This window comes from Mixophyes fleayi, chromosome 11 (genome assembly GCF_038048845.1).
Source record: "Mixophyes fleayi isolate aMixFle1 chromosome 11, aMixFle1.hap1, whole genome shotgun sequence".
NCBI lineage: Eukaryota > Metazoa > Chordata > Amphibia > Anura > Limnodynastidae > Mixophyes > Mixophyes fleayi.
The window spans coordinates 27321950-27347466 of record NC_134412.1 but is presented as its reverse complement, the minus strand read 5'-3'; the positions used below and the strand labels follow the sequence as shown (position 1 = coordinate 27347466).

Genomic DNA, 25517 nt, shown 5'->3' with positions numbered 1-25517 from the left:
TGCAACTCAAGTTTTTTTATTAAGGGAGAAAAAACATTAATACAAATATCTGCAAAGAAAGGAGCACTTGACCAACAACTGCTCATCACACCAATACAACTTCAAGAAGGAAAAAAAAAGACAAAAAAAAATTGAAGGGCTGTATAGAATGGGTGAAGAAAGAGGGGTAGAAAATAAAATCAGTGAAAGAAAAATAAAATTTGGGGAGGGTTCAGATAATTACCTAATATTTACCTGCTGAAAAATAGGACAAATTAATAATCAGCAAACACGGGGGAGGTGAAAAAAAAACAAACAAAAAAAACCAGAAAGGGGTGGTGAAAAACAAAATAAAAAAACAAAGAAGAGGGGGTGTCAAATTAACAATTGTTAAAAATAGTAATAATTACATCTCAAGTTGTGAGCTTCCGGGTAGCAGGTGTCTCCAGAAATATATGCGATTCCAGAAACACATGGGATGATTTTCTTGTATTGCATCTTAATAAAAACTTCTTTCTTCATTTGCAGACTTGTCGGATGTTAAAATGTTCTTTATATATGTTAGAAAGTCTCATTTTTCCGCCAAGGCACAGCAGCCTATGAAGATTACTTTACGTCTCCCAATCTTTGAGTTGACATTTTTTTCCTGTGTTTTGAGGCCTTCTCTCCAGAGCCGCATGTTGTAGGTCTGTGCAGCATATGGACAGAGGCTTTGTGCAAGTGAGATAAAGAGAAAAGAAACTGAGACATTGTTAGTTTCTGATTAGAACAGGATCTCAAAGTTATTACAACAGAAGCATAGTAAAAAAAAATTAAGTAGAAAAATGCTTTCGTCCACTTCAAAAGAAAAACGTATTCACAAATGTACACACAGCTTACTGAAAAGTTATCAGAATTCTTATTTACATAAAGCCTAATTTGATCTAATGTGTGAGAATATGATGTATTATATCTCAACAGTGTAAACAATACAAACGTTCTCCCTTACAAATGAAAGCCATTTTGTACTGCTCGTGGTCCCAAAAGTGGTTTGAATGTGAAGGCTAAATAAATCGCTTCTACTGAGCTACATTACATAAGTTGCTTTATTTATACAAAACATGTGTCCCAAGTCTTCCATCTAAGCCCATAGAAACATTCAGGATGAGAGAGTTCACAAAACATTTGTATCCAATACTTGTGGAACTAATAGAATGCAATTTCTTGCAGGTCTTACTCAAGAGTCTAGAGTCAGTCAATGGTAATTCTATGTGACAAGCACTATATATAAATATATATACAAAGATAGCACTTTGCCAATAAAACACAGAAAATTACACAGTGTGTAATGGCTCTTTTAATCAGCTGTTTAGCCCAACACCAACTGCTTGGGATGCCCAGTCTTGGCCTGTAGCCTCTGATCCAGAGGTGTGAGATTTAGGACATGATCAGAACAGTAAAGAAACAAGGGGGGCATTTCACCTACACACACAGTGTGAGCTAATCATGTGTTGTAAAAACACATTTGGAGATTACGATATTAAAAAAGGGCCTGGCTTAGAAGTTTGGTAAGACTGCTAAGCTTTGCTTGCAGTCAATCTTGCTGGCGTCGTTCCCTGCAAACACAATAGATAGAGAAGCCAGGAAACTCTGGCACTCCTCCTCATTCTCGAAGGTCAACTCAGACTGAACGTAGGAAACTGGGAGCAGCGGCCGATAACTAAAGAATCGGACAAAACAAGTAGTGGGGAAAAGGAGCAAAGAAAACACAACGTTAGAACAGTAATAATATTGGTTTGCATTATCCACCTAAAATGGAATGTTTTAAGATTTTGTAATATTAAACCACACAGATAAACATACCCACCTTTCATAAATCCACCAAGTGTTATATATATATAAACTTTACTAAGTCTTCTACATAAAATTATGTTATATTTAAAGCAGAAATCCCACATAGGTTGCTTTTTGTTTTTCTTTAAACAAGCATCTTGAATACAAGCCTCGTAGATGTCCTCCTACAAATCATTAGCCCTTTAAAATCTGTGGAGGGCAGACAAGTATAGCTGCTAGTCAAACTCAGCATGTCATGTGACGCTAGAAGGGGGAGGGTGTTGCGCTAGAAGGGGGAGGGTGTTGCGCTAGAAGGGGGAGGGTGTTGCGCTAGAAGGGGGAGGGTGTTGCGCTAGAAGGGGGAGGGTGTTGCGCTAGAAGGGGGAGGGTGTTGCGCTAGTACAGAGCAGACCAAGCACAGAGGTGCGTTCCAAAGCCTCACTGCTCACATCATGTGACTGACTGTCATGGTAGTCACTGGAACCAAAGCAAGATATCTAATTCTTTAACAGTCGCTTGCAGAAACAAACCATGAAAATGGTGATTCCCAAACTGCTTCTTATATATTGATAAAAATATTTTTTTTTTTAACAAACTACTATAATTTTTTTATGGGATTGCTGCTTTAATATTTATTCACTACCATATGGATATGCAGATATTTTCTACCTATACAATAGAGGGCAAATACCTAACTTAATAAATTACATAAACTTATGATTCATCTTTTTCTACTAAGAAATGATGAAGCATAAATTAAATAGAAATATGAACACACACACACACACATCTATATATATATCTCTATACATAAACATACACACACACACACACAAACCAAGGGATAGATGGCAAGATTCCTTTCCATTTCCACAACAATGAGCTACAACACAATTAAGAAGAACTGGCTTTCTTAATCAAACTATAACTTTCCGGATGAAAAGGCATGTTAAAATGTTTAAAATAAAATAAACCTTGATTTTTTACTAACTGCCTCCTTTACTGCTGTTATTTCTGTAAAATACACATCTTACCAAGCCCTTACATTCCATAATCAGTGTTAAGCATAAGGAAAAAACAATTGTACAATAAAACTTCAAGACTGACAATACTGAATAGTATGGCATCTTGTAATCTCTGCAGAATAGTACTACAAGTCCTGCACTTTAGCATAGTCGGGTCACATGTTAACTTACCAAAGTAACAATTAAACTGAGGTAACTTTTGCTATGATAAAAAAAAAAAAAAAAAAAAAAAAAAAGACTCCTCAAAGGGGGGAATTCAATTGTGAGCGTTAGTCACCAAAATAACGCGCCCCGTGCACTATTACCGTCATTACGGTAATAGTGCGCATAAATACCGTTATTATGGTACCTTTCACGCTGGATTTCGAGCTGAAATCCGGCTTCGTATTACCATAATAACGGTAATACTTTTAATGCGGCGGGCAATTCAAACAACTGAATATGCCCCAAAGGGGGGGAATTCAATTGGTCGTGATGTTCTGTGGAAAATCGCGGATAATTGAATTCCCCCACCCAAGTATATTAGTTAAGTATATAATACGCATGACAAAATAGTTAAAGCAAATTTGATATAAATTCCCATTAAAGGCACAACTTTTACCTGCCAGTGCCACATTGCTGATATAAAAAATGGACACAATTATCGTGCCGATAATTTCCTTGTCTTGTTGGCTTGTTGCACTTACCTTCAATACGGGGGCAAGGGGGGTGGGGGGGTTAGAGAAAACATTGCACAATCCTACAGTAGGTTTGCAAAGTAAGTGCAAGAAAAATTGCTTCTGCTGCTACTCTGACTAAAGTATTAAAGCTACATTTCATCATTTTATGGCAGCTACTACAGGGAAAGACATTTTGTGTGAACTATTCTATATCTACAAGTTCATAAGGCTTATACGTCTGTATTTGTCCACTTTTTTATCTGTAGCCCTATCATAAAACCAGTTTCATTATTTTGCTGTATACAACTTGTAATAAATAAATGCCATCCCATTTTACACTATAGATCACAGTACATGCTTGTAGGGCGATGTGTCTTCTAAAAAGAATGGCTTCCGGAACACATGTTCCTGTCTCAGCAGAGCACCAAGACCTTTCCGGGGCATTGCTTGCAAATGAAAAGAAGTTTAAATTAAATATACTGCCCATTCAATGAATCTAAACATGAGCTTAAATACCCACAACTATTTCCTGGTTTCTACATGGGAGTATTAGTGAATGAAACATTCTAAAAAGGTCCAAGTCACTTATTTGAACTTGTCGGGCAATCCAAACACATGTTGGGAGATCTAAATAATTACATAATATTTATGCTAGTGTTACTTTTACAGCAAGGAAAACCCAACTGTGCTTGTACTCAAGCTACTATGTAAGAACTATATTTGAGATAACTAATAGTACATCCATGTCTTTCCATGCAGTTAGCATAGAATTTGTAGTAACTTATCCACGCTAACTTTTAGAACTACAAAAAGACCAATTTTTGCATCAAGAAGAAGAATTAAAAAAATAAAATCTGCAAAGAGAAGGCTTGATTATGAACACTAATGTGCTGGCCTTCACATACGTTTTAATCATGGCCTTAAGGGCTGCCTTCCGCTCCCTGTCTGCAAACTTGTCGATGAGATACCCAGACATGCGTGGTGCTTGTTTATAAAGCCTGAAAAATCGATGATAATTTGAGAGCGCCCAAGCACTCCGAAGAGCAAGAGCATGCGAAACGCAAGGATCCTCCTTCAACTCTTTGGTCAAGTATGCCATCTCTGTAGTTAGATCTAGAACCAGAAGAGAGAGATGGGAACTGAGAGACTGCAGAACTAGACATTGCATTTATTAAACAGACGTTTACAAGACAACATCATCTTACCACCAGAGTTTTTCGTGAAGATGTAATACAATATGCGATAAGCTGTAAACTCGCCAACATTCCCAGCAAGATTTTCAGCATACAAAGATTTCAGCTGGGCCTGACATTGGTTGAATTCCTCATGGTCTCCCTACGTCAAACAAAACAGGAAATATTTAAATTTAAATCAAATATGCCACTGAGCTTTCTTGAGAATTGAAGTCCAGGGTTCCAAAATAATGAAAAAAATGGCATCAAGCTGGCCTCCGATTTTTTTTATTTTTTTTTAATATAAACTAAATGGTTGGGGTACCTTTTTACGATGACCGGCTCACCGATACCAGATACGCCGACAGGTAATACTGACAGCTGGAAACAGGGACCGGAAACCATGGCGACGAATGAAGATGTCAGGTAACAATGACGTCACCTTCAAGCTGCTGCACATTATGTGTGCTGTTCTTAACCTGATATTTTCAGGAGGCGCCACTTGTACAATGTATTAGGCTTTCTAAATACCATTGTACAGGTGGCGGTTCCTTAAAATAGCAGGTTAAGAACAGCAAACAATGTACAGCTTGAAAGTGACGTCATCGTTACCCGGCGGCTTCTTCATTTGTCGCCATGGTTTCCGGTCCCTGTTTCCAGCTGTCGGTATTACCAGTGTGCCGGGGAATACACCTTAGGTGTATTCCTGTCAGCGTATACGGTATTAGCGATCCGGTCATCGTTTTAATGATTACCACCGAACTAAACACACTGTTGCATTTATTCTGAAAAAATACCATCCAGAAAATGGAAACTTACCTTTTCCAGTGCAATCCGTGCATGGGTCTCGTATACTTCCACAGTGAACTCTGTGCGAATGCCCTGGACCTGTGAAGCAGATTTACAGAATACAAAATATTTTAAAAAGCACTGGAAAGTGTGATGGCGCTAATGTCACAGACAAAGTTTCTTAGCTGTACATACCGTTAAATCTTGACGGATTGATTTCAACTGCTCACAGCCAAATGCATAATCTTGCTTCTCCTTAAAATGCCCCTTAACCATCGTTAAAGACTTTCTTAAAACCTGTGAATGAAACAATAACTATTTGCAAAACCGGCAAATAAACACATGCTACAGTCATGCATGTCTTCACACTTTCCCCGGCGCTAGTATCGTTATCCAATTTGGCCAAACAAAAGCGTCAGCGCTAAATTATATTCAAATTCCAGAAAACGTGAGCACAAAGGCTGATGGAAATCTTAGAACACGCTTGATAGCTGCCAAATCGATTTTGATAGGCTTACTACTGAGCACTGAATTTATTTTGGACCCATACATGCTGCAATATTATATATTGTATAGTCAATTTGGATAAATGTCGAAGATAAAAGACTAGGGGCTAGATTTACTAAGCTGCGGGTTTGAAAAAGTGGGGATGTTGCCTATAGCAACCAATCAGATTCTAGCTGTCATCTTGTAGAAAGCACTAAATAAATGAAAGCTAGAATCTGATTGGTTGCTATAGGCAACATCCCCACTTTCTCAAACCCGCAGCTTAGTAAATCTAGCCCTAACAGACTATTGGAGCTAAATAGGCTCTTGTCTTACTTAGGAACTCTGAAAATCTCATACACCTAGGGGCATATTCATTTGTTGGCGTTACAGCCAAAAGTAACGGGCCCCACGCACTATTACCGTCATTACGGTAATAGTGCGCCTAAATACCGTTATTACGGTACTTTTCACGCTGGATTTCAGCTCGCGGCTCAGGGAGGAGCTGCGAGCTGAAATCGGGCTAGTAATAATGGTAATACTTTTTCCGCGGCGGAAACTGCTAACAATTGAATATGCCCCCTAAAATAGTGTTAATCCAATTCCACTCACTAATAAGAAAAAAGGAAAAGAAAAGCTTACTGGCACTGGTCTCACGGTTGAAGGGTCTGGAGCACAAGTCAAACGCAAGTAATGTTTGGTGATGTCTTGAGACGTTCCAATGATTTTGAGTTCATTCCAGTCCAGGCCTTCAGACTCGTTAGGATCCATGTTATTGATCTGCAGCACTAGAGGCTCAATACGCAGTTTCTTAGGACTGTGACCGTGTTGGAAGCGCGCCGCTCGCTTTTCTTTTTTGAAGTCTTTTTCTGGGTCCTCAAATTCCATAGCCACATTTTTCTTGCGGTTTCGTTTGTTAAAGTTCTGTTCATTTCTAACAAGGATAAAGTATAAAAAGATAAGGAGAGATGCATAACTTACTTCCCAGACTTCAAAATCTAAGGCTCATAGCCGCAACAGCGTCGTCATAAATTTGACCAAGAACTTTTGCTTCATTTACAATTAATTTTTAAGATGGAGATGTGGTAAGAGAACACCTATTGACTTGTCAGATTTAAAAGACAGGATCCAAAGGATTTTAAGCGGTTATAGGACAATTTGTGAACTTAAACCACAAAATAAAGATACTTTGATAAGGATTTGCTGCAAGACTTCATTTGATCTTGCCAGACCCAATAAATTTGGATCAAGTAGGTTTCATCCCCAAAAGGAGAAGTTGCAGTTATACATGTTGTCCAAAAAACACATATCAGGTTTCTATGCTTTTGGTGTACAATGTCCCATGTGCAACAAGAATATGTAATTGAGGCAGTGTTCCTACTACAGATCCAGTTTATATTTGACATCCATTACTTTTAAGCTGGGAATGTGGAACAATGAGGTATTAGGTGTCAATTTGATGAACCAATATGGGATATCATTAGTGAAAACAGGTAAAACCAATATAAAACACCAACAACTATGCACAAAAACTAAGATTATAAAGCACAGAATATAAGCAAAGCTTCAATTGTCACCTATGTTCTACAATAGGTAAAGCCACATATTCGGAGATCTAATCAGTCAAACCATTAAGTGTTCCACATTTATATATGTACATATATTGTGTATATAAAGCCTTCCTTTTGAGACAGTAACATTTAAACCCAGTCCATAGAATTTTAAAAGGATAAATGAAACACTTCTGTTATTAGTCTTTTGTCCTCGTGTTAATAGGTGCTAGTGCTTTATTCCTTTTTAAGCTCTCTTAAGAATGGGACATTTATCTTTATTTGTTTTTAAATTGAGTCAAGTTCCGCTATGTTCATTTTGTGAAGATACGAGATACTATGGTACAGGCCCTCAATATATCAAATTGTATTCTATGGAATTTCCACACACAGAATTCCAGCCTTGAGACCGTGCACTAGGCTAGAACATAATTTGTTTTGGCAAAGGATCATCACACAGTATGGAAACCATATCAACTAGAATATTGCGATTCAGGCCATAGATCATGTTAGTTCTCTGGAACTTGCTGTCAGGACCTATGTTTATAGCCTCAATGATAACCACAATGGAGGTTGGATGAGATCAGACTTTGTGGAGTTGGGCTCTTTACATTTTAGCACAATTACTTTCTATACCTCAAGGCACCAGTATCTCCAATGGATTCACAATAAAGTATTTAACTTAAGTGCATCATATATGGGTAGGTTTAAATAGGATGAAAGAATGATCCACATTGTCGCTTGTATGAAGAGTTTCTGGGATCAATAAGACAAGTACCCGAACAACCTAATCAGTGCAACTTGGCTAGACATCCATGTGACCAAACTATTCACTTATATGGTCGTTCAGTTGTGACAGTGTTTATGTGTTTGTAATGTTACAGCAATCAGACCAAAGTTATATTTCTCATCAGTTACATAGGAAAGGCATGGCCATTGCTCCCAACTGTCCTTATTACAGGTATTTGAATAACCTAAATAAAAGAAACCCAAAATATATGCTTTATTCAAATTGCATTAAGTGATAGATCCTGCAATAGAGATGCTTGTTTACATATGTCAGCAGAAACGACCTTAAGGACCCTGACAAAACTCATTTGTTCAATAAGGTTAAAGCTGCTAATTGTAGCTATAGTATATGTACAGAATCAAATTTGCTATGCACCTTTTGCCCCTCTGATTTCGTCCACGACCACGATCCATATGCCCTCCCCGACCACGTCCCTTCTGAAAGGTTCTACGACCACCAACTCGACTTTCACTTCCAGATATGGAGCTGCTGTCAGAGTCTGAATGGGAATCACTGAAAATATGCAAAGACACACAAAAATTAGAAAATGTACTTGGGGGAGGAGTTGGGGGTGTTATGTGGAATTTTAAAAGGGAAATATCCAATCACATTGCACCTTACCTGCGGCGGTATCTTCTGTGAGGTGAGCGCGAGGATGACCTAGACCTTGACCTAGAACCCGTGCTTGAAGAGGAGCTGGATTCTTGCATGAAGACATTACGGTTTCCAAACCTTGTAGGAAAGCTGCTGCCACGTCCTCTTAGTGTACTAGCTGCACTGTTGTTGTTGCCACCACCTCGCGTAGACTGCGTCACAGTGATGGTGCTGCCACGGGAAGAATGCAAAGTAGTCGCTTCCCAACGCTTCTTCTTCGGACTCTCATTCACACTATCCTTTCTGAAATTAATTTTTTTTTTTTAAAAAAACAAACACTTTAAAATGTGCGTAATAAAAACTTTCAAGACCCATTCCATTAATGCAACAAAAACATAAAATCATAACACACCCATACTATACAGGCAAAGTAAAAATGGTATTATAAGCCGAATGTTGAATCACTTTCTCGAAGTTCATTTGGGGACACTGGAACCATGGGGTATAGAGGTGGTGCAGGAGCTTGGACACTTTAGAAAATTCATAATGAAGTCGGAGATCCTCCCCCTCTATAACCCCTACCTGGAGGATGACAGTACAAACAGTACAAAAAAAAAAAATCCTTTTATCTTGCATCTATTAGGGGAAGTTGGAACCATGGGGAGTTCCCAAAGCAGACCCCAAGGGAAGGAACACTCTGAAGTCACTGAGTGCAAGACTTTTTACCCCAACTTAGGGGGCAAAAGCGTTGAACTTGAAGAACCTTATGAATATATGGACAGAAGAATCACTAATCTAGTGGAATGTGAATCACATTTTCAGGAATAAAAAAACCCTGCTTCAATAAATGGCTGCCAAATTAGAGAGGTAATCCATCTAGCAAGTGATTGTTTAAATCGCAGGTCAACCTTTCCTATGTGCATCATACAGCACTAGAATGTTCCAGGTCTTTCAGAAACAAATGGTCCTATCCAGATACAGGTTAGAACTTAGACAACTTTCAAAAGAAGACAATTAGTCATTCCCAAGTTATCTCCTCATTGACGTGAAATTCTGAGTCTACCTTTAGTTGAAGTGAGGGCTTAGTTTGAAATCATGCATGTTAAAGGGCCTGTCACACGACTATGACAGCACCCTGTGTCTTTGAAAGATCCTCCTGGAATCTTGTGAGATGCTCAAAGTCTGAATCAACCAGGTACCCTCCTTCCTGCAGAGATGGAAACTCAGACTCTGAATCCTTCCAGGACTGAATCTGAGCCAAACTAAAGTGTTTGGGAGGTTTTTAAAATTGCAATAACCTCTCTAAATAGAGAGAAAAACCCATGCCAGAACCTGCACATATTTTACCAATTACAGGGGCTGCTGTTGCTGCAGCTGCCCACAAATGACCTGTCTGAACACCAGAGGTCCTCCACTGCTTCACTGTGCAGTACTTGCCAGCCAGGGCTGACTGCATGACAGCTCAACACGAAAAGAGGGAGACAGAAGGCTTTGAACTGACCAAGCGGCAGCTCTTAGAGCTCGGTCAGGTGAAAGAATGACATGCCCTATGACACAACCGCAACACTGCGATAGTGACCAGGTTTCCCATCCCAAAGCCGTGGGAGTGGGGAGGGAAGCAGTTTAGGCAGCAGTTACAGCACCTGTCACCTTGCGCCCATATTCAGCCAAGATTAACTGAGCTACTGTCACAGCAAATGCACAAACAAGGCAAATAAATGAAAACAAAACAAAAAGACATTCATGCTGCCTTCAGCAGCACGTTGTAGAAGCACCATATTCCATGGGCACATAGTTTAAATCAAATAGTTTCTGCTGGAGAGGCGATATAGAAGGGGAGGAGCTTCTAAATTTGAGGAAATTTCCTACTCCTGCACCAATCCTCCATACCCAAGGTAGCACTGTCCACCATAGTAAAAGGAAAAAGAGTATTATAAATAAACAAACAATGGCACCTATTCATAACACCGACAAGCAGCCACTATGCCATAAAGCTACACTATAAATACTGAGGCTTAATATAATCAAAAACGAACCGTAATCCAATAGGCATTTACAATTTTTAAGGGGCATTTGACCAGTCAGGGCATTGTTGCAATTAGTTTTCAACCCCTGCTTGTCAGTATATCCCTAGTTTCGATAGTTCAGAGGAATGTTCACAGCAGCACAGTATATTTCAGGAGATAGTGATTTGTCCAGTCATGCGGGAGGAGCAATGAAAAGAGCAGGTTCCACAACAGCATGAGGCTACTGTTAAATGATGATAGAACATTGTGGTGTCAAATGCACCTTTATATGAAATAAAGGTCATACAGCCAACTTGTAAAACCCTTAATCTGAGCTGGTTTGTGAATTATAACAAATTACTAGTATAACCATATAGTCATCAGGAAAACGAGACAGCTACAAATGTATGCAATTGCATTTGTGAGAGCAAAGGTAATGTTGGTGGAAACGTACCCTGGCAAAGGCTCTCTGCTCCAGTCTATGGTATAGGCAGATCCATCTTGCAATCTGGCTTGCAAGACCTCTTTAAGCAGTTTCTCAGTCCGATCCTTGTCTTCCTCCGTTTCACATGCAGTAAAGCAACGCTGGACATATTCTTTCATAGCTGGAGGCCAATCCTCTGGCTTTGTGGAAGCATTGCTGCTGCAATAAAAACAAATGTTTGAAGTAACACTATGGAGAGTCACTTCCTGATCTAGGGAGGTATTAACGCATAGCAGATATTTCTGAGGCTGCGCCATTGTTAATAATTCAGCCTATCAATTCAGTAAGTACCAGTGATAATATCACTCTGTAAAGGAGCGATCGCTCCTAACCACACACCCCACAATGATATCAGCGTGAATGGCCATGGGAATCCTTGAGAGATTCTCAGTAATGTTTGTCGCATTCCCAGACACTGACTGTGCATGCGCCAATCAACGCATGCGCAGTGCAGGATAAGAACCGGCTTCCTGCCGATTCATATTCAAGAGCTGTACAGGACAGCTCTACAGGGGGCTAAGAAAAGCACAGGCTTTTGGGGTTTAAAAAGTCTTCCAACCAGTGCAAGAGGTCTCATACCTCTCCAGACCCCCTTCACTGCACTACAGAAAAACTTACCTGGCTCCTGACTCTTAGTCACGCTTCCCTGCGCACTCTGCATCTTCCAAAAGGTATTTAATTCTGTGCAAAAGTTTTAGGCAGGGGAGGAAAAAATGCTGAAAAGTAAGAATGCTTTCAAAAATTAAAGCGTTAATGGTTTATTTTTATAAATTAACAAGACGCAAAGTGAATGAACAGAAGATTGGTCACACCAAATAATGATTTGATTTAGAATACCCTTTGCCTTCAAAACAGCATCAATGCTTCAATTCTTCTAGTTACACTTGCACACAGATTTTGAAGGAACTCAACAGGAAGGTTGTTCCAAACATCTCGGAGAAATAACGACAGATCTTCTGTGGATGTAGGTTTGCTCAAATCCTTTTGTCTCTCTTCTGCTGCAGAATAAATTTGGAGCCAAGCAGACACCACCCTAATGGTATTGCATGATGGAAAAGTACCAGCCTGTATTCTGCAGCAGGACAACGACCCCAAACATGCAGCCAATGTCATTAAGAACCATCTTCATCCTAAAGAAGTGATGATACGGCCCCCACAGAGCCCTGATCTCATCCTCATCGAGACTGTCTGGGATTACAAGTGACAGAAGGACTTGAGCAAGCCTACATCCACAGAAGATCTGTGGTTAATTCTACAAGATGCTTGGAACAACTTCCTTGCTCAGTTCTTTCAAAAACTGTGTGCAAGTGTACCTAGAAGAATTGAAGCATTTGATGCTGCTTTGAAGGCAAAGGGTGGTCACACCAAATAATGACTTGATTTAGATTAATCTTCTGTTCAATCGCTTTGCATTTTGCTAATTGATAAAAATAAGCTATCAACACTTCTATTTTGAAATCATTCTAACTTTGCAGTATTTTTTTCCACACCTGCCTAAAACTTCTGCACAGTATTGCAAAATAAAACACACACACACATTCAATTAGCCGTGATGTCCCGAGGAACATTACCACTGCGCTCTTTTTTAACCGTTTATACGGTAAAAAGTAACGCTCACTTTTGCTTGTGTCTGAGGTGCAGGCAAAAGTGAGAGGCTATTTCACTAAAAACAAACAAAAATCGCTGAGTAGTGTCTCGCACCTGTTCTGGGACACTATGCAGAGATTATTTTTATTTTTTACAATTGAACCTGCTCCATATAATCATATCTGTACTAATACTAGCCTGCAATCTATATAATACCTATTTCTATACTAGCCTACAATCTATATTACTGTAACTATACCAAGCTTACAATCTAACACTGTACAACATACTGCAACTATACTATCCTGCAATATACTCCTATCTATAACCTATATAATACTGTACTATCCCTGCACACTGTTATACGATACTTATCCAACACTGTACTATAGGCTATACATTCCTGCAATATACTCTGCTGGCCCTCATTCTATTACATGTCTTACTCTCTTATCTATACTTCCTAAGACTGCAATACTCTATATTATATTGTACATTAACCTCACTATAATGTGCAACATACTATGTCTGGAAAAATCTAACAGACAGAAGAGCCCTGGTTAAAGGGACAGATACAGTGTACCTGTTAATGTTGAGCAATGGTTAAGTGAGGTACCTTATTATAACGCTGATAGGCAAAAGCTGAGTGAAGCACCATATTTTACTTATTATCCCCTGATGTGTGCTGTGTGTCTTTTACTATGCCTGGAATATACTCTTAGCCAAACTATATAACTTTGTCAATGCTTTGTCTTCTCATCCATGTGGGTTCTTCCTCAATCTTTGAGTCTTCCAAGCCCCCTCGCTCTCACTCACTTAACATAGACTAAGAGGATCTACTGATATTTCACTTACATATATTGCTTCTATTTTATCTCACTTTTTTACAATCACAATCATACACATATAGTAAAGAAACCCTGGAACTTCTATATTTAAGAAAGGACGAATATACCACGTTAACTTTGTAACAGAAAGGGATAACATCACTGGAGATAAACTGGAAACTCACTTCTGATGACAATGGTATTGTATGATCCTTTTATCTGTTGAATTACATATTATGTGTATTGTATACAAGGATTTATATTTACTGTTTATTAGCTCAGTCATCTGTGAAATAAAATAATTTGATACTATATATATATATTTTGTCTGTAGGTTTATAGAAATGGACAAGTTATGGATAAAGCTTGAGTCGGACTATATGATATTACACGTGTAAACGGGTTACCCCGACGGGTTTGTCAAGCATGTGCGATACCTGGGCAAGGGCCCGGTCAAAAAGAGAAGTTGCATAAGTAGATCTTATGAACTTCTGCTTGTGATACATTAATGTATCACAATGGGGACTACTCTATGGTTGGTCTTGGTGCAAGACCAAAGTGTAGGAAGGTTGTATAGAAATGCCTCGGAGATGTTATGAGTAAGTTAGACGATTATTGATGAAAATGGTCATGTGTAATTTATTATTAGACATTGACCGAAAGAGCAGAGTCATTGTTAATGATTTGTTAGATATTACCGGAAATGGTTATGAGATGTCATGAGTAACGAAGTGTCAGATACTGACTAAGGACTATGAAAGATTGCAAAGTATATAATCCATAGTTACTGAGCTATTAACATTTACCACACCATTGCTACTTCAGTGCTAACAGAGAGAAATAGCATGGTAAGTAGCACCAAACGGGCTGCCCTTTTACACACTCCATAGCCAAAGAATAAGGCACTAGATTAAAGTGACAGTTGAATAATTTACGGAGCGTCTTATCAAGTAGCAAAATACCTGTGATCGTGGCTCTTCTCTGTTGTTTGCTGTTGTAACATATGGTGATGCATGCATGCCTCCCCTTGTAGGCCAGCATTGCTAGTATGCTGCTCATTAGATCCAAAGTTCTGGTTAGACATTACAAGAGGGCGTTTCTGGATGTTAAATTTCAGACCTCCAGCTCCAGGAGCTTCTGTAAAAAGGGAAGTGGGGGAACAGTTAACATAAATGAAAAAAAAATAATTTTCAATTGTGGTTGCAATACACAAGAGCTTTAGGATTTAAAGAATACACAATTTAGTATACACACACACGCATATGTGTGTATATATATATATATATATATATATATATATATATATATATATATATATATATATATATATATATATATATATATATATATATATATATATATAACACATACATATATAAACAAGGCAGCACGGTGGCTCAGTGGTTAGCAATTCTGCCTCCCAGCACTGGGGTCATAAGTTCAATTCCCGACCATGGCCTTATCTGTGTGGTTTGTATGTTCTCCCCGTGTTTGAGTCAGTTTCCTCCCACACTCTAAAAACAAACCAGTAGGTAATCAGCCCTTCAGATATGCGCCAGAAGACGCTAATGGAACTTCAATCATAGCTAGTAACCGGGATCCTTCTCTGGAGGTATCTCCTGATAGAGCACTTCTTAAAGTGCACAACAAATTATACTACCACAGTAGCAGTAAAAAGATTAAATGCAGAGCAAAATCAAAAATTATTTTCTAAACTTGAAATAAAATAAAGCTGTTAGACATCAAAATGCAGAAAAGCACCCATACTCCTTGGTCACTTAGTTTAATTTGAAGTCTCCTGGTCGGAGGGGATATAACAGTAAGTAATATGAAGTCTTAATTAAACCAAGAACAGGAGACTAAGTGCATTTAATATTGGTCTAGAAGCGAATGCATAACTTACGTTTAATGCGGTTCCACAGTTGTCCTTTCTTTGGTTTGGAAGCTTCGTTGTAGGAATGCTGGTTGTAATTGTTGGTATTTGTGGATAAGTGCTGCGGAGAGGCTTGGGTGCCTGTAGATGCCCCTTGTGGACAGGACTGTGGTATATTATGATTGACATGATGATGCGACACAGATTGGTTAAGGGCAGACACTTGTGACTGGACATTAGCATAAGCCATGCCATCTTCTAGGCCAGGAACAGAAGGCTTAAAAAAGAAAAAGAAAAGAAAATTACGTATGTACTAGACCGATATAAGAAAAACAAATAAAATAAAAAACAACATTATTTTATGCATTATTGTTAATATACAACATAAAACATTCTAACTATTTTGTTCCTACCACTTAAAGATGACGGAGTCAAATCAAGTTGCTAGAACCATAATAATGATGGTAATGGTGCAGCTTTTTTGGTATAGTCCTAAGACAGTCAGGGACTCATCTGAACCATTACATTAATAGACAAGAGCATGCAAATTAGTGCAGTAGATTGGACTGCAGTGGTGAAAGCTGGAGTAATGTTCTGTATTTTTTTTTTTTTTTTTAAACAAGTGTTTATTAACGGTCAAAAAAGAATTAACAGTGCAAAAGGATACATGCTATAGCAGACAAAATATAATGTTCTGTATTTTAAAAGTCTACAGTAAGTGGCTTATCTGACATTCTTCAACAAAAAGTATCCTGGCAGAGTGATGAGCCACACAAATTTATAAGGATTACTGACCAATTTCAGTGGGTCCTCACTCTGCCAGGATACCGTTCAATTAACTGCACTACTTCGCCCTCTCGTCTTTACGGGCCATTTGAAAATAGCAAATTTGAAAATGGACATTGTACTAGTGTGGGTGCCAAGGCTCAGGGCCAAGAGTTTTTGTACCCCAATCTCTGCACACACCATTCCAACATTTTCCTAATGTGGAAAAGCATATCATTCCAGGAAAATCCCCTAAGACAGTCAGTCTAGCTAAAAACAGGTTTCTATCAGGTCTTCTCTGCCAGAATGAATGAATTGACACAGGCAAACTGAAACTAGCAGTAACTGGCTAACATGAGACCCACTTTACATTTGGATCTGTCAGAGCTGGCAACAGGAGAGACATATTAGAGTATGCCATGACCAAGGTCTAATCTGGCTAAAAATTAATCAAAAAATAAACAAAGCACTATTTGCAACTGCCAAAACAATATAAATATATTTGGACAAAATTAAAAAGATAAAAGGTGAAAAAAAAATGAACGGGTTAAGAATAGAAGAGACACAGAAAGCAATGCAGGTATTTGACACACACCAAGTATAGCGAAGCATCGCTGAATAAAAAAAATGAGTGCATCATACCTGATTTAGACTTCCCTGATGTTGACCGGCTCCTTGGGTTTGTGATGTTGGTAATTGGTAAGTGCCAGGCATACCATATTGGCCCGAATTACCGTATCCACCATACATATTCTGTAAAAACAGGATTGCACAAGTCAATTTAGTACCCCAACAGTCATGATTTTCAAAAAGGTGGGGTCTGCCAATGTAGGGATTTGGTATGGTCACATTTTCAAGACTCCAGGATTTTGCCCAACCCCCAATAATGCCATAACCATCTCTTGCAAGCCATGTCCCAAAGCGATTTTATTTTAAGAGAATTATCAGGATATGGGAGGAGACAAGGCAATTGTGAGACATAAAAAACAATGGTAGTCTACTGAGAGGTGAGACCAGCAAGCAGACTTTACAGCTCCTTCATAGAATACTGGTAAAGTAATATACTATGTTTATTATTGTGCATTCATTTCTAACGATGTCCACAAAGATTAGAGCGTATTTAATTCAGAGTAATCTCTATAATAAAAACATAATATAAGCCACCAGGGACTAAGGAGAAAGTGACCCATTTATCTGGCCTTCAAAAGATAAAACCAGAGGTCACAGGTTCTGATCAATAAGAAGAAGGAAGACGAGGGGAGAGAAGAGCATCCCCAGGGTAAATGATGGTAAGGGTTTGTAAAGCTGGGTACACACTATGGAAAAATTACTCCAGATGCGAGTTCTGTAATGATTTTACCAACGACTGAAAGTCTCGATGAGCGTACAGTAGTAAAGAATGTTTAGTGTGTGTACACACTTCACACTTTAGATCTGTGATCTTCATATCATAACCATCTGCTGAAAAGATTGTGACGCTGCACACCACAGATATCTGCCTACACTGGTGGTAGCGAGTGCATACACACTTCCACATTTGTCCGACATCTTTCCATTGATGATCAGGATTTTTAGGAACTTTATAAAACAATCAAAATATAAGATGCGGTTTGGTAAGATAAAACATGATCTTGGGAGAGTGCACACTCTTCCAGTATCTGACCAAATGGTCGTTTATCATGTGTGATCTGCACGATATTTGCATCTGTGTATACCCAGCTTTTATACAATATCTCCACAAAGCATCAAGCGAGGAAATGAGAACTGCTTGGCATCGTGTTAGGGACTATGTTGTATGCTCAGCACTTACGCAGAGCCCCTATTCATTTAGCCATTAGTAAGACCAACTCTTATCTGTTGAAAGTAGCTTTCAGTACCTATTACATCTGGTTTCCAAATGACATAAGCAGTGCCCTATATTTCTTTTACAAGATATAAATGAGCCTGTGTTGAATGTTTACTAAATATGTTGCTACCATTGGATTTTTAATTTAAAATATGTTGCACTCCATATTCAGCTACATTTTTCACACTTTAGTCCTGGGTTTTTAGAAGCGTCCTTCCTTCCCTTCCTGTTCTTCACTGGTGTCATCAGCAATTACATGCCATGAAGATTGGCCTTACAAAACACACACACACACACACACACACACTTCATAATTCCTTTGGCAGTGAATAGAAAATAAAATAGGTAACTTACCATTGGATAATAGTAGTTGTAAGCATATGGGTAATTATATTGTTGATACCACTGAAAATACTGCTGTTGCATAGAAGCATCACCCTGTGGTATTGAATACTGATAAGAAAAAGGGAAAAAGAAAGTTAAAAAAAAACACAACATAATTTGCAGACTTTTACAAACATTTTATCAAGATGAAACTGTAGTATGTTACTTCAATTTACAATTACGAAAATGCGCACTAAGATTAGTATTTAGATACAGTGCATTAAAATTGATATAAAAGAAACATAAGTGGCTAATGCATACTTGATGTAAATACTGTAACAATACATTAAATTGTGTTTCCTCTTCAAACCTCCATGACAGCCAACACTGGTAGGTTCATGGCCCCAGCAGTGGGGGCTAAGAGACAATCTCCCATTTGAAGGACCCCTGCTTTTTGGAGCCAAATAAACAGTGGCCCTGAACAGTCTGCCACAACATAGAAGGGATAAGTATTCTTCCTTGGCTCGTCAGCACTTCAGATATGTCAGAAGTTATAAGCCAGAGACAATATGGTGGCCAAAATATGCCTACTACATCCAAACAGTTCTTTAAGTCCCAAAGACAGGTTGAATCAAGACTCCGCAATGACTATCATCAGAATCAGCTCCCATTAACACCAGGGGGTAAATGTATCAAGCTGAGAGATTTTCGGCAGGTTTGAAAAGTGGAGATGTTGCCTATAGCAACCAGATTCTAGCTGTCATTTTGTAGAATGTACTAAATAAATGACAGCTAGAATCTGATTGGTTTTTCAAACACGCCGGAAAACTCTCAGTTTGATACATTTACAGGCCCATCTTAACAACATTATGGGCCCCCGGGCAAAGCAGTGCACCGGGGCCCCTAGATATAGACATAGATATATAGATGTATATAGATATAGATATATAGAGATAGAGATAGATAGATGTACTTGCTCAGTGACCCTTGAAGGTTTTTTTGTATGTTTTTTTCTTTTGCAGGATTATTTATTCTCATTAAGAGCCATGCCTATGGGGCCCCCTTGCCCGTGGGGCCCCCGGGCAGCTGCCCATCGTGCCCAATAGAAAAGATGGCCCAGTACATTTACCCCCAGGGGGTAGAATTACACAGCATGCAGAGAGATGGGCCCATTATCTCAGATCAGGGGGAAGAAGTTAGAATTAGACTTACCATTAATTCCTCCATGGCAGCCCAATTTCCTACCCATGTTTGTCATTTTTTTTTTTAATCATATTTTTCTGAAGAAAGCTTGAGAAGTCACTCAAAAACATGGGGAAGAGTTAGAGCCACCTTATATACCATCCAGGATGAACCAGACTAACAGGATATTAAGAAGTGCAACACATGGGTAACATTTGATTTGGTATTACCTGTGCATTAGCTTGCCCATCACTTGTTCCTTTACTAGCAGCAGCAGTTGTACTAGCTTTACTGATGCTTGCCAAAGCTTGCCTTGCTTTCTCCCACTCCGGATTCTCATGCATCGGTGCTTCTAAACCATTATCCGCTCTGCCTGCATTGTATTGTTGAACCCTGTATGAAAAGGTCAACAAATTTTGAAAATAATGCAAAAACGACAAAGTTAAGATGTGACCATTGACAAAAACGTTGTTGTAAATCTCAAGTAACAAAAAAGATTATAAGGAAGGAGTAATTAACAACAGTCCACACAACACATATATGCGGTAAACCAAAAAAACAAATTTAGCATTAGCTTGCATTTGCCTACATTGACCGAAATATATATATAGATATATATCTCATATCCAATTGGTTGTTCATGGTTACTGCACGTTTGTTCTGTTTACATAATGGTATTAAAGGGTTTGTCCAATTTCAATTGCACAACAGTGGTGGACAACCCCATTAAAAAAGCTACAATGTGCCAGAAAAGTAGGCCATAATGTGTTAAAGTGCTAAACAGAAACAAAAAAACCTAAAATCAAACCACATCATCCAGATTAGCAAACTGGACCAAAGATTCTATATTTGTGCACCTATATTTAAGATCAATATTAAACTTCTACAACTCAGTTTTTGAAAAAACAAACAAGGAAATGTGTATTTTGCCGACAGGCAAAACTTACCATTCAGGATTCAACTGTTCTCCAGGATTGGTAGCCATGGCAACGTTTATGAGAAGACCTCAAGTGTGTCCTAATAATAGACAAATTAAAATTAAACAATAACCACACAAGTCATTTTTATGTTATTCTATACCAGTAGTGTACAAATTATTGCAAATGTGTAACAGCATTGAGCTGCATTCACTGCTTTGTGAATACAGATTGGATACCTATTAAAATAGACATCATTGATTTTGACAACAGTGTCAGTACAAGTGGTTGCCAGGAAGGGAACTTCTGGGGGCACGCCTGGCCCTGATCCTTCTGTGTACTAATAAACAGTGCTGATGTTGCTCAGGAGATATATATATATATATATATATATATATATATAGCGGGGAGAGCACCCGTCATAGACAGCGCAATATTCCATTAGAAATACTTAATCATCAACATTCATTTATATAGCGCCAGCAGATTCTGTAGCGCTTTACAATTGAGAATAGTTGGATCCTATCCACACAATTACAACTAGATAGGGCCATACCAGGAAGGTAACCTGCTCACTGTGACCCACTACCACCAGAGCGGCGAGCTTTCTTACCATTTCTACTGTCCGCTAGTGTACCTCAATGAGCAAATGTAACATTCCTGAATAAACCCACAAAAGAATAAGACGCACATTTTTGCCTGGCAATGTATGCAGTTCAAAGCAGGAGTGGACATGTCCAAACTCTTGTGCACATACCCTATAACGGCAGTATATTGTGTCCTACTACACTTCACCTTACATGTAACTTTTACTTCTTGAGAACGAGAGCGGCTCACAAGATCCCTTTAGTTTGTTGTGTAGTTCTATGTAAAGCCTGTGCACACTGCTCTAACCAAATACTGCACTACAGAATAATACAGTGATGGCTAACCTGTGACACTCCAGGTGTTGTAAAACTACAAGCCCCAGCATGCTTTGCCAGCTATCACCTAGTTATCTACTGGCAAAGCATGCTGGGACTTGTAGTTTCACAACACCTGGAGTGTCACAGGTTAGCCATCACTGGAATAATACATGTTTAAGCGGGCAGCAATGTCTGTAGAAAGGCAAATGAAGTAGAATAGCAGACATCATAGAATCCAAACAAACATAACAGCCCTTGTTTATTTCCTCTACACCAGAAGTAGTTAACCCGAGACTACACAGCCATGGTGGAACTATAAGTACCAGCGTGACCTTGCAGGTCTTGTATCTCTATAGAAGCTGGAGAGCCACAAATTCACTTGTGGACCATATACACACACACTAATTATATATATATATATATATATATATATATATATATACATACATACACAAATAATGTGTGTGTAATATATATATATATATATTACACACACATTATTTGTGTGTGTGTGTGTGTGTGTGTGTGTGTGTGTGTGTGTGTGTGTGTGTGTGTGTATGTGTGTGTGTGTGTATATGTGTATGTGTATGTATATATATATATATATATATATATATATATATATATATATATATATATATATATATATATATATATATATATTACACATAAATAATCAGACCACCATTCCCTGTCATAGCCTGCACAACCAGCATTACCTCAGTCACCTCATACAGGAAACGAGTCTCTGCGAGTTGGTGACTCCTTCACCAACACCCCGACCAATACTCCTCTCCCACCCTCTAAGCGGGGAGATTCCCGGGTTCAGGCTCTCGGTCTCCCACCCCCACGATGTCCACACCGATATAGATCGTCTTCCAAATTCAGTTTTGTTTTCAACTGAATTTCTTCGAAGCTCAGTCTCGGAGATGGCTTCAAAAAAATCACAAAATGGCGGCGGCTAAACCGTATTTGTTTCTCCGCCCTCCTCTTCCTGGCACCAACGTGCTGCTTCCTCTGCGGCGTCAGCCAATCAGACGGGCCGCTTCCTGGTGTCTAAAACCTTATTTGGTTCCCAACGTTCCATCATTGTGACGGACGGCTCTTACTATGACGTCAGGCGTGGCGTAATAAGTGTCGCCGTGAAGGGGGACACACTTCCATTATGTTGGTTTTATGTACGTTCGCAGACACAGTAGTTGCCTGTGGTTTAATATAACGCCCAGAAACACGTAGCTGTTGATGAAGTGCTTTTAAATGCATTATCTCTGGTGGACCACTATGCACTACAATCCCCATCATTATAATGTACACATTGTGTATTTTAAATACTCTCTTTCGAAAATGTTAATGTACAAAGCACAGAGAATAATAATACATATTGAGAATTGCAATTAAATATACTGAATACATGTATACTGTGCATCCGGCACTTGCAGGGATATTTTACAGGCACAAATGTTGTTACTGAGCTCCAATGTGAATTCAGTGCAGAGATGCAACATGTATAGTATAGTTCATATACATACAGCAGGATTTACATAGCTGATCTGATAGAGAAGACATCCTGCAATTTCAGGAACGCCAGGGGAAAAATATGTTGAGACACATCAGGGTCATGTGCAAACATCACTCCTTAAGAATAAACTAACATCATTACGGCAAAGATATATTTATAGTTTTAGAAAATGTCAGAAAACTACTTAAGGCCTCATAGCCACTGGCATTTGATTTGTATTTAAAAACACAGGTTCAAAGGACAGTGAAACCACATTTGAAGCACAAACGAGTTAAGGCAGGGATCATATTTGCCTACTCTCCTGGAAGTTTCAGGAGGCTCCCGAATTTCGGGCAGTCCTCCCGGAAGAGTAGGTAAATCTCCCGTATCCTAAAAAATGCCGAAATTCACGGCATTGATTATTGGGGGGGAGGGGGGCTTAATAAGCCCAGCACCCCGCTATTCAATGCCGTGAATTTAGGCATTTTATAATGAGGGAGGGACTATGGTGATGCCAAGACGTCACCACACCTCCTCCTATCCCTGTCACGTAACCTGTCACAAAGTTGGCAAGTATGGGGGCTGGGTACATACTGTAAAAATTGTCTACTAATATGATATCCTTAACGATTTTACTAATGATTAAAAAAAAAAAGTCCCGATCAGCATGCCAATTCCATACCTCCCAACATTGCGAAAATCCAAATCGAGACACAGCTCCGAAAGGGGAAAAAAATCACCCTTTACTTGCTGCAGGCACCAGAGACACCGGCTCACCGTAACATACCACCCAACTTTCCCATCTATCGAGACAAATCTGTCCTGATTGGGATGGTGGGACAGGGATGGGGGGATTAAAGCTTTGGGGGGGGGGGGGGGGGGACATACATGGGAAGAACATACAAACTCCACACAGATAATGCCCTGGTTATATTTGAACCCATGACCCCAGTGTTGTAAGGAAAAAATGCCAACCATGGTGCCACCAGGGTTATAGTATTTAATTCATTGTTAAAACCGAGGACACATGGAAAAGCAACAGCTTGTTGATTGAAAAAGTATCTTTATTTTGTATAAAGGAAAAAAAAAACATACATTTCATTCAATTGAACTGCGTTGCAGCACAGCTGAAAGCCCAATACACTGTGAAACATAATCATTCATACTTTTTAGTACAATATAGGACATAAGGTACAAGATATGTCATTCAACCTACACTATACATCAAGTACTGCACTAACTATGCAAAACTAAAATAACATGACAGTTGGTATTGGTTGTGAGGGGAAAGTAGGTGAGAGGGGTAGGGGGAATATCACTAGCCCAAAGATTTATTAAGACACAGACACAAATATAGGGAAGGGTGCATAAATTTAGGCAATGGATGGGGGAGTAAGTTGGAGGGGGGGGGGGGGGAAGGGGAGACACAAACCCATAGCTTTATTGTAAAAGCAGACACATGGAGGGAGAAGGAGAAAAGGGATACAACAATCAATCATCTAACTCTTCCTCAGGACTATTAATAGTGTCTACCTCTTAGCAGGCTGTGGATAAGTTTGTAACAGTTCTGGATGCTCATTTTCTCCCTTTTCAAAATGAGGCGATTACAGGCAAGCCAAATAGCGTCCATCATCATCATCATCACCATTTATTTATAAAGCGCCACTGATTCTGCAGCGCTGTACAGAGAACTCATTCACATCAGTCCCTGCCCCATTGGAGCTTACAGTCTAAATTCCCTAACACGTACACAGACAGAGAGAGAGACTAGGATCAATTTTGATAGCAGCCAATTAACCTACTAGTATGATTTTTGAGTGTGGGAGGAAACCGGAGCACCCAGAGGAAACCAACGCAAACACGGGGAGAACATACAAACTCCACACAGATAAGACCATGGTTGGGAATTGAACTCATGACCCCAGCGCTGAGAGGCAGAAGTGCTAACCACTTAGCCACCATTAAAGCAGTTCATAAGGTGCCAGGCCTCCTGGATTGCCCCAATAGTGTGGCCCCCAGGAAATAATCATTAAAATACCAAATGGTGTGAACACTATCCGTAAGTTCGTGTTCCAAGGTATCCAACAGTGTCTGTGTGGGGCACTCCTAAAAAATATGCTGAGCTGTTTCCCTTCTGGTGATGCAGAACGGGTAGTGAACATATCTGCACAGGTTCCGGGAGTGCATGAATCTCCTGAGAGGCAAACCACCCTGGATAGCCATCCATGCAATGTCTTTATGTCTATTAGTCAGCCTCTTATAGGCCACATTATCCCACGTTTGTTTTGCTGTCGAACAGGGAGCCCTGGAACAGACTCCATAACTTTTTTAGCTCTGATGAGCTTGTGGACAGTATTTGGCTTCCACAAGTCTGGTTTAAGTCCCTCCAGGTGGTGCACAGCAGTAATACTCAATAGGGTGTGAGGGTGTTATATATATATATGAGT

At 39.2% G+C, this 25517-nt stretch overlaps 1 protein-coding gene across 2 annotated transcripts; it reads right to left on the bottom strand.

The window, feature by feature from the left end:
• On the bottom strand, positions 1 to 22550 carry LENG8 (leukocyte receptor cluster member 8). 2 transcript variants are annotated; one of them, XM_075190561.1, is made up of 16 exons: positions 22292 to 22550; positions 20698 to 20767; positions 19981 to 20143; positions 18599 to 18697; positions 17041 to 17151; positions 15664 to 15910; positions 14723 to 14897; positions 11317 to 11505; positions 8884 to 9159; positions 8638 to 8775; positions 6565 to 6856; positions 5632 to 5733; positions 5467 to 5535; positions 4681 to 4810; positions 4381 to 4588; positions 1 to 1678 (listed from the first exon to the last, which is right to left on the bottom strand). In XM_075190561.1, exons 2-16 carry the CDS (start codon positions 20733 to 20735, stop codon positions 1516 to 1518), a joined length of 2400 nt encoding a protein of 799 aa, XP_075046662.1. In that variant the 5' UTR covers positions 20736 to 20767; positions 22292 to 22550; the 3' UTR covers positions 1 to 1515. The 2 variants fall into 2 exon arrangements, with proteins under 2 accessions (XP_075046662.1, XP_075046663.1); XM_075190562.1 differs by having other exon boundaries at positions 11317 to 11502.
• Positions 22551 to 25517: the final 2967 nt, after the last annotated feature.